At 42.4% G+C, this 14,017-nt stretch overlaps 1 protein-coding gene across 2 annotated transcripts in view; it reads left to right on the top strand.

Moving 5' to 3' along the window:
- LOC100761790 (probable E3 ubiquitin-protein ligase HERC3) overlaps positions 1-14,017 on the top strand; it is a 160,068-nt gene that overhangs the window by 43,043 nt on the left and 103,008 nt on the right. For both annotated transcript variants that reach the window (XM_027429738.2, XM_027429739.2), the window contains exons 10-15: positions 2,442-2,566; positions 5,175-5,234; positions 8,803-8,914; positions 9,424-9,613; positions 11,781-11,944; positions 12,058-12,171. In XM_027429738.2, the coding sequence (XP_027285539.1) occupies positions 2,442-2,566; positions 5,175-5,234; positions 8,803-8,914; positions 9,424-9,613; positions 11,781-11,944; positions 12,058-12,171 (765 nt within the window). The remainder of the gene's footprint in view (positions 1-2,441; positions 2,567-5,174; positions 5,235-8,802; positions 8,915-9,423; positions 9,614-11,780; positions 11,945-12,057; positions 12,172-14,017) is intronic.

The following is a 14,017-nucleotide window of genomic DNA, read 5'->3' as shown; positions in this document are numbered from 1 at the left end:
AAATCACAGCCTTGCCTTTTCTTTTACCTTGTTCTCAGGATAGGACTGAAGAGGGAATGTGGTTGGAATCCTTAGGTGTGTGTGTGTGTGTTTTGCTTCAAGCCTGTTGACTATAATATTCTTTGTGTGTGTGTCTGCCTGTCCTTCTATCTCTGTCTGTCTGTCTGTCTGTCTGTCTGTCTGTCTGTCTCTGTCTCTGTCTCTCTCTCCCTCTCTCTATCGGTGTGTCTGTGTGTAATTGAATAGTGATATGTGATTCCCAACTCTGGTTATCCATTAGAGTCACCTGGGGAATGTCGAAACCCAGGACATGCTGGCAAGTACCGAATCACTGAGCTGCACTCCCAGGCATCCATACTTGATAGTTATATACTAGCTAAAAAGAAAAATAATGCACTAGGTCACTGATTCTCAAATATCGATGGGCTTTGGACCACCAAGGGAACCTTAAAAATTCTAATGGCCAACACACATTCCAGGCCAATTTAGTTAGATGCACCAGTAGCAAGCAGGTAGGCTTTTAACATCCCTCAGGTGACTCAAAAAGCATAATTTTCATATTTGGTCCCCATACCCATGAAGGTGAAAATTATGCTTTTTCTTGTGTCTATGGGTTATTAAATATATAGTGAAGCATGAGAAAAACGCTTTGAAACCTACATATTTTCTGTAAGTTTATGTTACTGTTGGTGTGCATTTATTTGTCCCTTTGGGGAAGCAATTCCAGTTTAGTAGTGATAGTGCTTTGCAACCATGACGGGGGAAAGTGGTCCATGTTGATTTAAGAGTTTCTTCGATATAATTCAATGTCATATGCTTCTTTTAGTTATCAAGAACCAGATGACCTGATGTGTGTTACAGAGGAAATTGCTAACTAACAACTGTAGAGTAGAACCAACAAGTTTCCTTTGAAAGTTAGATTTTGTGCGCAAGTACAAAGGAGAAACGGATGCCCATTCTATGAATTGATGGCTTTGACTGCTTGACTGTTACTTTTCCCAAGCATAAAGCACTGTCAACTTTTTCTTTGTTCTGGATTATAAATAAATGTTGGAGAAAAACAAAGTTGCAAACAAGCAGGTTTAGAGAATGAAAGTACTTCATTGGCTGCTTTTCCAGAGGACCCCGGTTCAATTACCAGCACTTAGGTGGTGGTTCACAACTATTTGCAGCATACCAGTCCCAGGGAATTCATTGCTTTCTTCTGGTCTCTGTGGACAGTAGGCATGCAAGTGGCGCACAGATGTACAAATGCAGACACAATACCTATACATATAAAAAATAAAAAGTATGTATCACTAAAGAAAGGATGTATGGTGTGGACAGTGTTTGGGATTTTCAAAGCTATTAACATCCTTTTTGATACTTTCTTTCATAAGTTTATAGGTATATACTTGGAGCCAGAAATTAAGAGTCACTGGGGCTGAGGAGATGGTTCAGTAGTGAAAATGCTTGCCCTGCAAGTGTGTGGACAAGAGTTCAGATTCCCCAGAACCCTTGTAAAAGCCAGGTGGGTGTGGCATTAATCCCGTCAATGGGAGGTGGAGACAATGGCTCCCTGGAGCAAGGTGGCTAGCTAGACTAGCCAAGTGGTGAGCTCTAGGTTCTCTTCAGAGACCTTCTTTCAATGAGTAAGGTGAAGAGTGATCACAGAAGATTGACCAAGTCAACCTCTGGCTAACACAAGGTTGTACTTGCACATGTGTGCACACCTCATACACACACTTGTATCCACACATGAGAAAACACACCTATATAGGCATGCACAGCACATACAAACAGTTGAGGGGAAAAATCTTGTGACACGGGATTTTCAGAAATTGCTCATACTGTAGATTACCATTAAATTCTACTTTATAAACTTAAACAGAGTTTTATGTAGCCCAGGATGGCCTTGAGAACTCAGTATGTAGTTGGGGATGATCTTGAACTATTAATTCTCCTCCCTCTTGTCACCTCCCAAGTGTTGGGATTCAGGCCTTTTCAGCCATGTCTGGCTTAACCATTATAATGTAGTTGCCACATTATATTGTAGTTGAGGGAAAAATTCCAGCAAGTAACCAGTACCTCTGTGGTGTGGAGACTCAGAGCAAGGGAAAGGAGACCTAGGACACTGGTCATTGATTTGATATGGACTCTAAAGAACACCTGCTCAAGGGTGAAGGAGACTGGGCTTGACAGAGGGAAATGTTGGGCTTTGGTCACTTCCGTAAGGGTTCTCATGCAGTCTGGTGTGGTGCCCTGACGTTGAGGCAAGAGAGGGGAGCTTCTGTACCATAGCTACTTGCCACCAAGTTTAGTACATGTCTCTGCTCCGAGGGAGAGCTCTGGGAAGTCATGAGTGCCTTCGGTTCATGAAATACAATATGCGATCACCCTGGGGAAGGAGAGGAGAGGAGATCCGTGTCTATCATTTCTCTTTTCTCTTGTTATTTCTCCAGAATTCTTCTCCTGCTGTTGACTTCAGGACAGTGAACCAAACACATTATACGCACTTGATAAATGATGAGACCCTAGCAATTTGGAGACAAAAACTCTCAGAACACAACAACGCAAATACAATGAAGTATGTGGTTGTCTGCCTTCATTTCACTTCTTCCAAAGTGTTCTGGAATTTTCTAGCTCAGTGCCTGACACTGTCTGCACCTACAAAGGTTGTGGATGTAAATGGAGTTTTACATTTATGGAATCATTCTTATAAATTTATTTGGAGTCTCATCTCATTAGCCCCCATTACTCATTGCAAGGTCTTTGAAATCCCAGGAAGACCTGGGTTGATCTCTTTGCTGAGAGCTCTCTGTATTTTGTTGCCTATAGAAAGGGTTTTCTTTACACTGAGATGTCAAAAATTCTTGATTTTATTTTTATTATTATTATTATTATTATTATTATTATTATTATTATTTTGAAGGTTTCTCTGTGTAATCCTGGCTGTCCTGGAACTTCCTATGTAGACCTGGCTGGTCTCAAACTCACAGAGATGAGTCTGCCTCTGCTTCCTGAGTGCTGGGTTTAAAGGTGTGCCAACACCACCATCACCCAGTAACAATCTTGAATCTTAGCAGCCTTTTATTTTTGTGATTTTTTTTTTAAGGCAGGGTTTCTCTGTAGCTTTGGAGTCTGTACTGGAACTTGTTTTGTAGACCAGACTGGCCTGGAACTCACAGAGATGCCTCTGCCTCCTCCCAGCCTTTTATTTTTAACTAATTTGTGTAACTTCTACAGTTTTGTCATTGGTTTAATTAGTTGAAACCATAATTCAAAGTCTTCTGGGGAAAAGGTCTAATAAAAATGTGAGGCTTTTGTTAAGCTTAGTTTTTAAAGGAAAATAGTTTTCTGTACATTTTTTAATAGATTTTTGTTGACCTAGAACAGCATTTCCCCGTTTTTCCTGTAGTCTCATTCATGGGAACAAATAAATTGTGTAGCAAAGGCAGCTGTCCTAAGAAATTCAGGGTGGGTGTTGCTTTATGGTCAAGAAGACTGCTGGAGCAAAATGCCCAAGCCCTGCCCTGCAGCAGCCTCGGAATCTTTCTCCTGTTGCAGTTACTGCTCAGGAGCTGAGGCTTGTGAGTAGAGAGGAGGGTAGTGAGGCTAGCTGAGGGTAGTGAGGAGGAACAAGGGGGCTCAGACTGCTGAGCAGCTGGCTTTACCAGTGCTTCTGTTTCCTTACTTATCAAACGAAGATAGAGAAGATAACCTTAAAGGTCTTACCTGACCCAAATTCTACAGCCAACAGAACTTACTGCAGTCTCTGTTTTAGCTGTATTTTATTGCTGTGAAGAGACACCCTGACCATGGCAACTCTTATAAAGGAAAACATTTAATTGAGTGGCTTACATTTTCAGAGTTTTGCTCCACTATCTCCATGGCAGGACATGGTGGCGTGCAGGCATATGTGGTGCTGGAGAAGGAGCTGAGATTCCTGCATCTTGATCCAAAGGCAGCAGGAGTCTATATAACATACTAGGTGCAGTTTGAGCATATATGACCTCAGAGCCCACCCCCACAGTGACATACTGCCTCCAACCAGGCGACACCTGCTCCCAACAAGGCCACACCTCTTCATAGTGCCATTCGCTATGGGTGAAGCAATCATACACATGAATCTGTGGGGCTTATTTCTGTTCAAACCACCAGCCTCCTCCTAGTTATTTACTTGTTATATCCCTGGTCTTTTTTTAATTTTATTTATTTCTTATGTATACAATGTTCTGTCTGCATGTATGCTTGCATGCCAGAAGAGGGCAGTGGCCCACCACGTGGGTGCTGGGAATTGAACTCAGGACCTCTGGAAGAGCAGTCAGTGCTCTTAACCTCTCAGCCCCTATTCTTTGTCTTTCTTGGCAATCCTGGGTCCTTAGAAAGTAGGCACTTCTACAGAGTCTGCAGAGTTTAAGTAATAGTAAATTTTTACTACACTCATCTTTCTCAGATACTCAATAGAATAGGATGACATTATTGGGCATTTATTAACTTCTGTACTTGGAAAATAACAGTGTCGGGGGAAGTCCTGTGTATGTGTTTGTCTTATTGATTGATGAATAAAGCACTGTTGGCCAATAGGGAAGCAAGATAGGTGGGACTAGGAGTCGAGGAGGATTCTGGGAAATGTAGTAAGGAGTCACCATATGATCCCTGGGAAGAGAGGACGCATGCTGCTGGTGTCCTCAATAAGATAAGTCTTTATAAAATATATAGATTAATGGTTGTGGTTGATACTTAAGACAGAGCTAGCAAATAAGAAATCCTAGTCATTGGCCAGCAACATTGAACTAACATAAGATACTGTGTATTATTTGGGGGCCCTAACATGGCAGTGGAAATTAGGCAGCTGGCGGAAAGAGTTATTGTTACAAAATAGCTCACTTTTTTTGTTTTGTTTTTTGTTGTTTTTGTTTTAGAAATGGTGGTAAGAGAATGTCTAAGCTTTTTGTTAGAAGCAATTTTTCTTTTATGGGTTTTGACACTTTCAAAAAATATGTAACTTGTGGGACTCTTGTTCTTGTACTGTTGAAATACTGGTGTCTAAGTTGGCTATGCACCTGCTAGAGGAACAAAGCTGCCCTGATGGCCTAATGGTTTGGCTAGTCAAATGATCGCTTGCTGCTGATACCTCTATAAGTACTGACTTGTAATTCTTAGACTTTTCTCTTCTCTTCTGTCTTGAATAGCGGTGTTGTCCAGATACTGTCTTCTGCAGCTTGTTGGAATGGAAGTTTTCTGGAAAAAAAGTAAGTGTCCTAGAAGCTTATAAACCAGTGTGTAGTATAAATACTTACCAAAGGCCATGAAAGACTTCTTTTGGATAGTATTTTAAGTGAAGGGGAAAATCTGATATTTGTGTAAAAATCAAAGTATCCAGTGATGATGAATTAGAGGACCCAGGGTGGTGGTGTTTACTCACCCTTCTCTGGCAGATTCTCGAAGAGAAACTGCCCCAGGGAGATCTAGTGTGACCCAACGCCAGAACTGTAGGCTGTCCTAAAGTGCTGCTGCTCCCCACATGAATTTATGATTTGTTCTTAAATTGAAAATTCTCTAAGAATTCTTTTGTGCTTGTCATTTGCTCAGGTAATTTTCATTTCCCAACAGGAGTAAGAAATGGAGATATTTTAGGGAGGCTTCATTCAAGGCCTCCTTGGATTTGGGCTCAGCTGCAGCCAACACCAGAGGCAGCAAATAGGATGACTCTTCTGGCCTTATCTCTTCTGTGGGTGGCCCCCTCAGGAACCTCATGCAGCAGAATGGTCTTGCCAAGGGTTGGGATCTTTGGTGATTCCAGGCCATTGTCCTTTTCAACCACTGACCAGGTTAATGATATGTGAAGACGGTTATGCTAATCAGCTCTCTGTTACTGTAACCAATTCCTGTCATAACTGGAAAGGACATGCTTACCTTGGGTGTGTTTTCAGCATTTTTAGTTCATGCTCAGGTAGCCATATTTCTTTTGGACCAGTGGTGAAGAAACCCATCATGGTTGGAGAAGATTCCAGGTAGAAGCTACTCACCTTACGTTCATTGCCAGGGAAGAGATGGGAAAGGGTGAAGGTCCGGTATTAAAGGGTACTAATCCAGTGACCCACCTTCTAAGTGCTTTGCCATCTCCCAGTGACTCTACAGGCTGGAGTTCATGCCTTCTCTCCATGCCATTAAACAGACAGTCAAACTGCAAAATACAGCAACGAGGGGGACTAACAGGAGTTGATAAGGGGGGAGCAGAGGAACGTGGATGGGGAGAGGTCAGCTCAGTGCACAGCATATATGTGTATGGAAATGTCCCCGTGTAAAAGAGCACCATGTATAATTAATATACAAAATCAAAAGATACTTTATGTAAAGCAGTGAGTTAGACTTCAGTACTCTGTGTGATTTCTCCAGTCACTCAACCCTTGGATTAATCAAAATTTTCTTTAATAGGTTTTAATTAATTCTTTGAAAGTTTTGTATAAGTATACAATATATATTGGTCATATTAACCTCGACTTCTCCCCAACTCCTTCCAGATCTACCCTCTTGCTCTCCCACTCACTCTCCCAATTTGTGCTGCCCATATACACATGGAGATGGGGACATCCCTGGAGCATTATTTGGTTGAGCTAATGGGGCCTCATGGTTAAAGAAAACTCCCTCTTCTCTAGTAGTAATCAGCTGACAGTGGGATTTGAGCTAGGATGGGGGGTACCCAGTCCATCCTCACTTCATGCTGGAGTGCAGATCGGCTTGACCTCATGTGGGCAAGCCACTGCTGCCTGGGTTTATAGGTATAGTAGCTCTGCGATGCTCAGAAGGTACTTTTGCCTTGGACTCCTGAACTCTGGCTCTTAAAGACTCTACTGCAGTGTTTCCTGAGCTTTGGGTGAAAGCAGAAGTAATACAATACAGATGTTCCATTTATGGCTGAGCACTCCTCATACATTTAACTCTGTGCACATTAACTGTGAGGTTTTACGTTGACTGCCATCCATTACATGAAGGAGCTTCTCTGATGAGAGCTGAGCGCTACACTAGTCTATGGGTATAGAGGTGTGAATTTATGGGGCAGTTTGATGCTAATGTCCACTTAGCACCACAGTGGTAGCAGGTTCACTGTTGATGCCTTGGAGCTTCCCAGTACAAGCATGTATTTCTCTTTCTGTGGAATGGGCCTTCAACTCAATCAAAAAGTAGTTTGGTTCCCTCTGTAGTATTGGTGCCACTATTATAGCCATGGGACTCTATTGCCGGGCTGATCATTATTGTAGCTTGTAGGGTTTGCAGCTGGGTATGACCATTAATCACTTTGCTCCCGTAGCTGTCTGCATAAGCACTGTGAAAAGTAGCAGCAGCGAGAGGTTTCCAGTTCACTACCAGATTTATTTCTCTAAAGTCCTATGACCAGAGTCTTACCATCATGTTCTGGTGGGGTAACCAATAACAGTGGCAGTAACCTGCATTGTTTGGGGAGGGAGAATCTCTAGGATATACTTGAGCAACCATTGGAGAGAAGTAACCCACACCTGACATTGGACTGCTTTGTTTGTCAACATGTGGCTTCTGGGAGGAAGGAGCATTTCTCCCCCCATCGGGTTAACTTCAGTCAAACTTGTCTGTGTGTGTGCACATGTGTGTGTGTGTGTGTGTGTGTCTCCATGTACACACTTACAGATATGCTTAAGAAGCTGATAAAACAGTAGGCTTCAGTACATCTATCTCTTTTAAACATCCTTAGGGTTAATCGTCCCTCCTCCCATTCCCTCTTTGTGCTGCTGCCACCGTCTCCACTTCAACTTCCTTGCCTATTGTTCCTGTTTTCCCCTTCATATTGCCTGTGTTCTGCTATCTGCTCTCCTTTAACATTGTTCACTGGGCAGTGGTAATGCACACCTTTAATCCCAGCACCGGGAGGCAGAGGCAGGCAGGTCTTTGAGTTCAAGGCCAGTCTGATCTACAAAGCAAGTTCTAGGACAGCCAGGGCTGTTACACAGAGAAGTCCTCCTGTCTTGAAAAAAAAAAAAAAAGGAAAACAACAACAACAAAAAACCCACTTTCTTTCTCTAAAATGGTCCCTTTCTAGTTTTTGATTTCTACAGGCATTCCAGGTTAACCACAAAATTCTAAAAATTCAAAGTTATGATCCAGATATAAGAGAAAACATACAGGGTTTGTCTTTTTGAGTCTGGATGTATTAGTCAGGGTTTTCTAGATCTAATTTTTTAAATATTTTTTTGAGGAAGGCTTGGAATAAGAGGGTCTATGTACCATTTGTTCATGAGTAGGCCACTTTGCATAAGAGTGTGTGTGTGTGTGCGTGTGCGTGTGCGTGTGCGTGTGTGTGTGTTTGCAACCAGCCACATCCAGCAAGAAGACATTGAAGTGGATCAGGCAAGGGACCTGCTTTTAAGCTTTGTGAAAGGTTTGGCTTAAAAATGATAGTCTTTGTACTTTGACCTGTGGGTGCAGAGATATGAAAATTTTAAGCCATGTTTAAAAGTAGAATTGCTCCCAGTGCTCAGGAAGCAGAGGCAGGTGGATCTGTCTCTGTGTTCAAAGCCAGCACAGTATACATAGAAAGCTCTAGGCTGGCCAGGGCTACCTAGGAAGACCCTTTCTCAAAACCAAACCAAACCAAACCAGACTGGGGTAGCTAGAGTTGCTGTAAGGCTTATTATGTTGGTTTTTCCCAAATTAGTGTTCTGTAATATCCACTGGGTCAAATTTAAATCTGCCTACACTGGATAAGCCGATTAACTTCTTACCGTTTTTATCAGTGCTTGCTTTTTGTTTTCTTTTATTACCTATGGATTTCGTTTGTTTGTTTAGAATTGATGAACATTTTAAGACCAGCTCTAAAATCCCTGGGATTGATCTGAACTCAACTAGGGTTTTATTTGAGAAGTTGATGCACTCTCAGCATTCTGTGATTCTAGAACAGGTACGTTGTTTGTGTTTATAGAATGCGGCTTACATTGAAGAGTCAGCCTTTAAGACAAAAGGAGCTGATTGTGATGCTGCATGTCAGTAGGATTTGTTGAAGGAGGCAGGGGCCGGAGGATCAAGAGTTCGAGGCCAGCCTGAGCTCCAGATTTGGGCTGGAGAGAAAGTGCAGCCATTAAAGGCTCGACTGACAACCAAAAATATAAGACATAAGAAACAGCAAGATGAAATGACAGAGTCTTGTACAAGCCTTCATTTTATAAAAATATTACTGTTGGAAGGTGGACTATCTGTTGCTTACGTGTTCCTAAGGAATGGCCTCCCTACAGTACCAGGTCACTGTGGGCAGAAAGCCAGGAGCCTGAACCAGAGCCTGGCTCCTGCTGTTTGCTCAGTGCACACTGAGCAAGAGTTGTGAGTTCATCAGATGACTTGGGAATTTGGAGATGAGTTATTAAGTCTCAGATAGGTTTACATTTCTCACTACGTTTTTCCCCTCTCTTACAGATATTAAACAGCTTTGAAAGTTGTCTCATTCCCCAGTTGTCGAGTTCACCCCCGGATGTTGAAGCGATGAGAATCTATTTAATACTACCAGAGTTTCCGCTGCTTCAGGATTCTAAGTATTACATAACATTGACTATTCCCCTGGCAATGGCCATTCTGCGGCTGGATACAAACCCTAGCAAAGTATTAGGTGAATTCATGAAACTTAGTACCACTGGTTTTGGACTCACTCGTTTTGTTTTGTCAGCTGGCTCTTGCAGACTGAGATCTAACAATCTATTTGTTGCCATTTACTAGCTTTACCATTTAGTTCTTTCTTTGCTGTTGATTTCTAACTAACCCTGTTTGCAAGCTGGGCGGATTAAACTGTTATTTAATTTAACCTGAAGTGATTCATGACAATTTTGAGATAGTCATGAAGTTTGGTTATTCAACTTTAGGCTATCTGCCCCTGCACCTCCCGCTGCATTTGCTTGCAGTTGTAATGCCTCATATATTTCTGTCCTTCTGTCTGTCTATCTCCAGTACTGACTTTAGCGGGTGGCAGCCAAATAAACAGGTTTGTGATACAGAGATCTCCAAGAAAGGAGAGATAGAGAGTGACCAAGTGAGGACTTACGGAATGTTTGTTTTGTTTTTCTTTTTTAGGACAGTTGAGTCCACACTGATTTTTGCAGGCTCCGGACACTGCTGAGATAAGAACCTTCAGTTCCTCAGCGAGCTGGAGAGGGTCTCTGCTGGAGTAGCACCTGAGATGTTTTTAGTAATCTGGTGCAGAAACCTGTCACCTGGCTTCTCACTTTTTTTTCCCCTCCCTTGGTAATTTTTTCAGGTGTTTGTTTCAACTTGGTAACTTCTGTGGTTCAGGTGGCCTGAGTATCACTGGAGCACGGCTTTCCCTGGAGTGAACAGACCTGCTTCTGGCTTTTCCATTGCCTCCACCTTCACACAGGCGATAAATCCAGAAGTAATAGTGAACTAATCAGTAATATGCTAGTACTTAATACTTTCCAAGATCAGGAGCTGTTCAGAGTGTGTTTTCTTAGGTCATTTCATCAGACCTTTTAAGCTTTGGTGTTTTTAAATTTTTTCTAGGCCAGATAACACAAAACAGAATAGGATTATTCAAGTTTATGATTAATCTATTTCTAGCTCCTGACAGTTCAAATTGAAGAGAAAACCTCGAAGTAGGGTGAACCCAATAGATGCCTGTCACATAAATCCAACAGCTGTCAATAGTTTGTTCGTTTTTTTCATTCTTCCCCCACTTTTAATTTTCTTTAAAGTTTATTTTATGTTTATGGATATTTTGCGTGCATGCATATCTGTGCACCAGGTATGTGCCTGGTGCCTGGTGTCATGGAGGCTAGACACGGGCATCAGGTCCCCTGGAACTGGAGTTTCAGATGGTTGTAAGTAGTAGGGTTAGGTGTTAGGAATAAAGCCTGGCTCTGGAAGAGCAGTCAGTACTCTTAACCACTGAGCCGTCTCCTCAGCCCCCCTCCCACTTTAATTTTTAATGAAATATTTTAAATAAGGAAACCTTATGGGTTTCAGTGTGGTGGAGTTCATTTCTGAAGAATCCAGTGATAAAATCCTGCTTGGATATGAGAAAGCACCTCTTGGGGAGAATATGCATACTGGATTTATTTCTTAAACATTAATTATGCTTCATCAGAGAAGAAATGGTTTCTCTCTTCCTCTGAGTATGTGGTGTCTGTGCCTTGACCCATTCTGAGTGTGAGGTACAGATTTTCAGTAGTGGCCGGGAGCCGTGCTTGGAAGGTCTAGGGCACATGAATGCTACTGCTGTAGGTAAAGTAATATCCTGTAACATCCTGCTGCCCGGAGTGTGTCTGGGCCCCACACAGCCTTGGGACTGAACTTTTTCAGTTTAGCCTTCAGGATGAGTCTGAAAACAAACGAACAATAACAACAACGAAACATTAAAGAAAGCAAGAGGCAGGGGGGAGAGGGCAGGAGGGAGGGAAGGAAGGAACGAATGAAGGTAAAAGTTTCAGGGCTTCTGGTACAGCTGTTTTCTCCAGACATGTTTCAATGGTTCCTTTGTGAAATCACTTTTGGGAAGCTGTGTTGTAGACTAATATTTATGTTCTAGCCGTAAGAGTTTTAGCTGTCAGGAAGAAGACATAAGAACACTTGCCTGAGGTTATGTGTTAAAACATGTCTCCCTCCCTCCCTCCCTCCCCCCCTCTCTCTCCCTCTCCCTCCCTCTCTCCTTTCTTCCTTCTCTTCTTCTTCTTCTTCCTCTTCTTCTCTCTCTCTCTCTCTCTCTCTCTCTCTCTCTCTCTCTCTCTCTCTCTCTCTCTCTGTTTCTTTGTTTCTTTTTCTTTCAGATAACTGGTGGTCTCAGTCATGCCCAAAGTATTTCCTGAGGCTGGTAACCCTCTATAAAGATGCAGTCCTTTATCTGCTGAAAGGAAGGAAGACATTCCTAATCCCCGTAGTGTTTACAAGTTACGTGACTGCTGCTCTCAAGCTTCTGAAGAAATTATACAAGGTAACCCTTGGGGGTGGGGAGAGGGTGGTGGGAAGAAGTGTCCTGCTGAGGCTTTCTCTGGGAGACTTTTCAGTTCTTTGCTTTCAGTTGTTCTCATTTTGTGCTTTCATCAGGTCAATCTTAGAGTGAAGCATGTGGAATACGATAAATTTTATATCCCTGAGATTTCTAGTCTTGTGGACATTCAGGAAGACTACCTCATGTGGTTTCTGCATCAGGCAGGGATGGTAAGACTTTATATAAAGCATATTTTAAAGCTTTAGCCTTTTCATGTTTGTATTTTTGCTTGTTTTTCAAATGTACACTTGAGCCATATACCTTGTCTTTGACTTGAATGCTGGTGCCACACCTGTCTTCCACTCAATTAACTCTTGCATTCTTGAAACATGGAAGTATTTTTAGGTAGCCATAAATGTCATAAGGGTCCATAAGGTGTCTGGGGCTGGAATGTAACTTAGTGGTGAAGTGTGTGCTTAGCATGCTCAGGGCTCTAGGTATGACCCCCAGTACTACATTAAGAAGGAGGAAGGGCGAGAGCAGTCAAGTTGATAAAAGCAGTGGATTGATGGTTGGCAGAGGTGGCCTGCAGGCAGTAGAGAATGGAGTTGTTGTTTTCAATACATTTTAGCCTCAAGTTCAGCAAGATGTGATGGTTCTGGAATTCTGTTGTCTAACAGTGTTGCTAGAGTTTCTTGCCCCACCAGGTCCTGCCACTTCAGCCCCAAATGAACACACAGAGATGCTATATATATATTAATTATTAAACTGTTGGCTGATGGCTAGAGTTTCTTACTGGCTATCTCTCTCTCAATTATTGATCCATTTCTATTAATCTCAGTATTTCCATGTGGTTTTGGCTTACCAGAGAATGCCCAGACCTGTTACTCCTTTTGCGGCTCCGTAGTGTTGTCTTGAGGTCTGTCTCTGCCTACCTTTCCCAGAATTCTCCTCATCTCCTAATCCCGCCTATCTTCCTGCCTCCATTGGCCAAACAGTGTTTTATTCGTCAACCAATAAGAGAAACATATATACGGAAGGACATCCCTCATCGTAACAGTGTGACGGTTGGCTTTTTTTAAAAAAGTATTTTATTTTATATGTTTGAGTGTTTTATCTGTATGTGTGTCTGTGTACTGTGTGCATGCCTGGTGCCCTCAGAAGCCAGGCAAGGCCCTTTGATCTCCTGAAACTGGAGTTATTGACTGCTGTGAACGGCCATGTGATTTCTGGGAATTGAACCTGGGTCCTCTGCAAGAGCAGCCGGTGCTTTTAACTGCTGAGCCATCTCTCCAGCCCCTTGTTTTGTGGCTGAGATAGAATCTCGTATATCCCAGACTAGCTTCAGACTCATCATACAATGAAAGATGACCTTGGTCTTCCTGCCTCCCCATCTCTTTCCAAGTTCTGGAATCACTAGCGTATACTTCCACACCTGTTCTTTCTACATTGTTGGGTATCCAACTCAGCTGGACAAGCCCCTACCTAAAAAACTGTACCCAGTACATGCAGATACTCTTAATACTGCGAGGATGGCATGTTTTATTTATATTAAATAAATAAAAGAGACTTATTTTTTGAGCCACAAGTTAGATATTTGGACATTAATACATAAACTTTCAGCATTTCTTAGATCTTGGAAGATCTGGCACACAGCTGCCTTCCAGAAGTTACCAGCTGGCTGGGTGGAAGATGATCTTGTTGGCAGTCTGTGTGCCACCATCCCCACTGATTTAACGATAGTATTGGCGATCATTTACTAGTCATTGTTTTCTGGCAGATAGACTACTTCACTCTTCTTACATGAGCTACTCAGACCCAGTGGCCTCCTCTCCTTGAGGATGGCTCATAAAAGGATGTCATACATCCCCAACCCAACTCTGGTGATGTTTGACATAGCACTTGAGGGACTGTGGATTCCTGTCTGCTGCCCTAGGTATGGCAGCAGTTGTCATCGATAGCAGACTTGCCTGCATATATGGAAGGTTTTGTTTTGTTTTGTTGGGTTTTTGTTTGTTTGTTTGTTTTGTTTTGTTTTCCGAGACAAGGATCCTCTGTGCTTTGGAGGCTGTCCTG

This window comes from Cricetulus griseus, chromosome 8 (genome assembly GCF_003668045.3).
Source record: "Cricetulus griseus strain 17A/GY chromosome 8, alternate assembly CriGri-PICRH-1.0, whole genome shotgun sequence".
NCBI lineage: Eukaryota > Metazoa > Chordata > Mammalia > Rodentia > Cricetidae > Cricetulus > Cricetulus griseus.
Note: the sequence above shows the minus strand (reverse complement) of the source record. Positions and strands in the feature narration are given on the sequence as shown.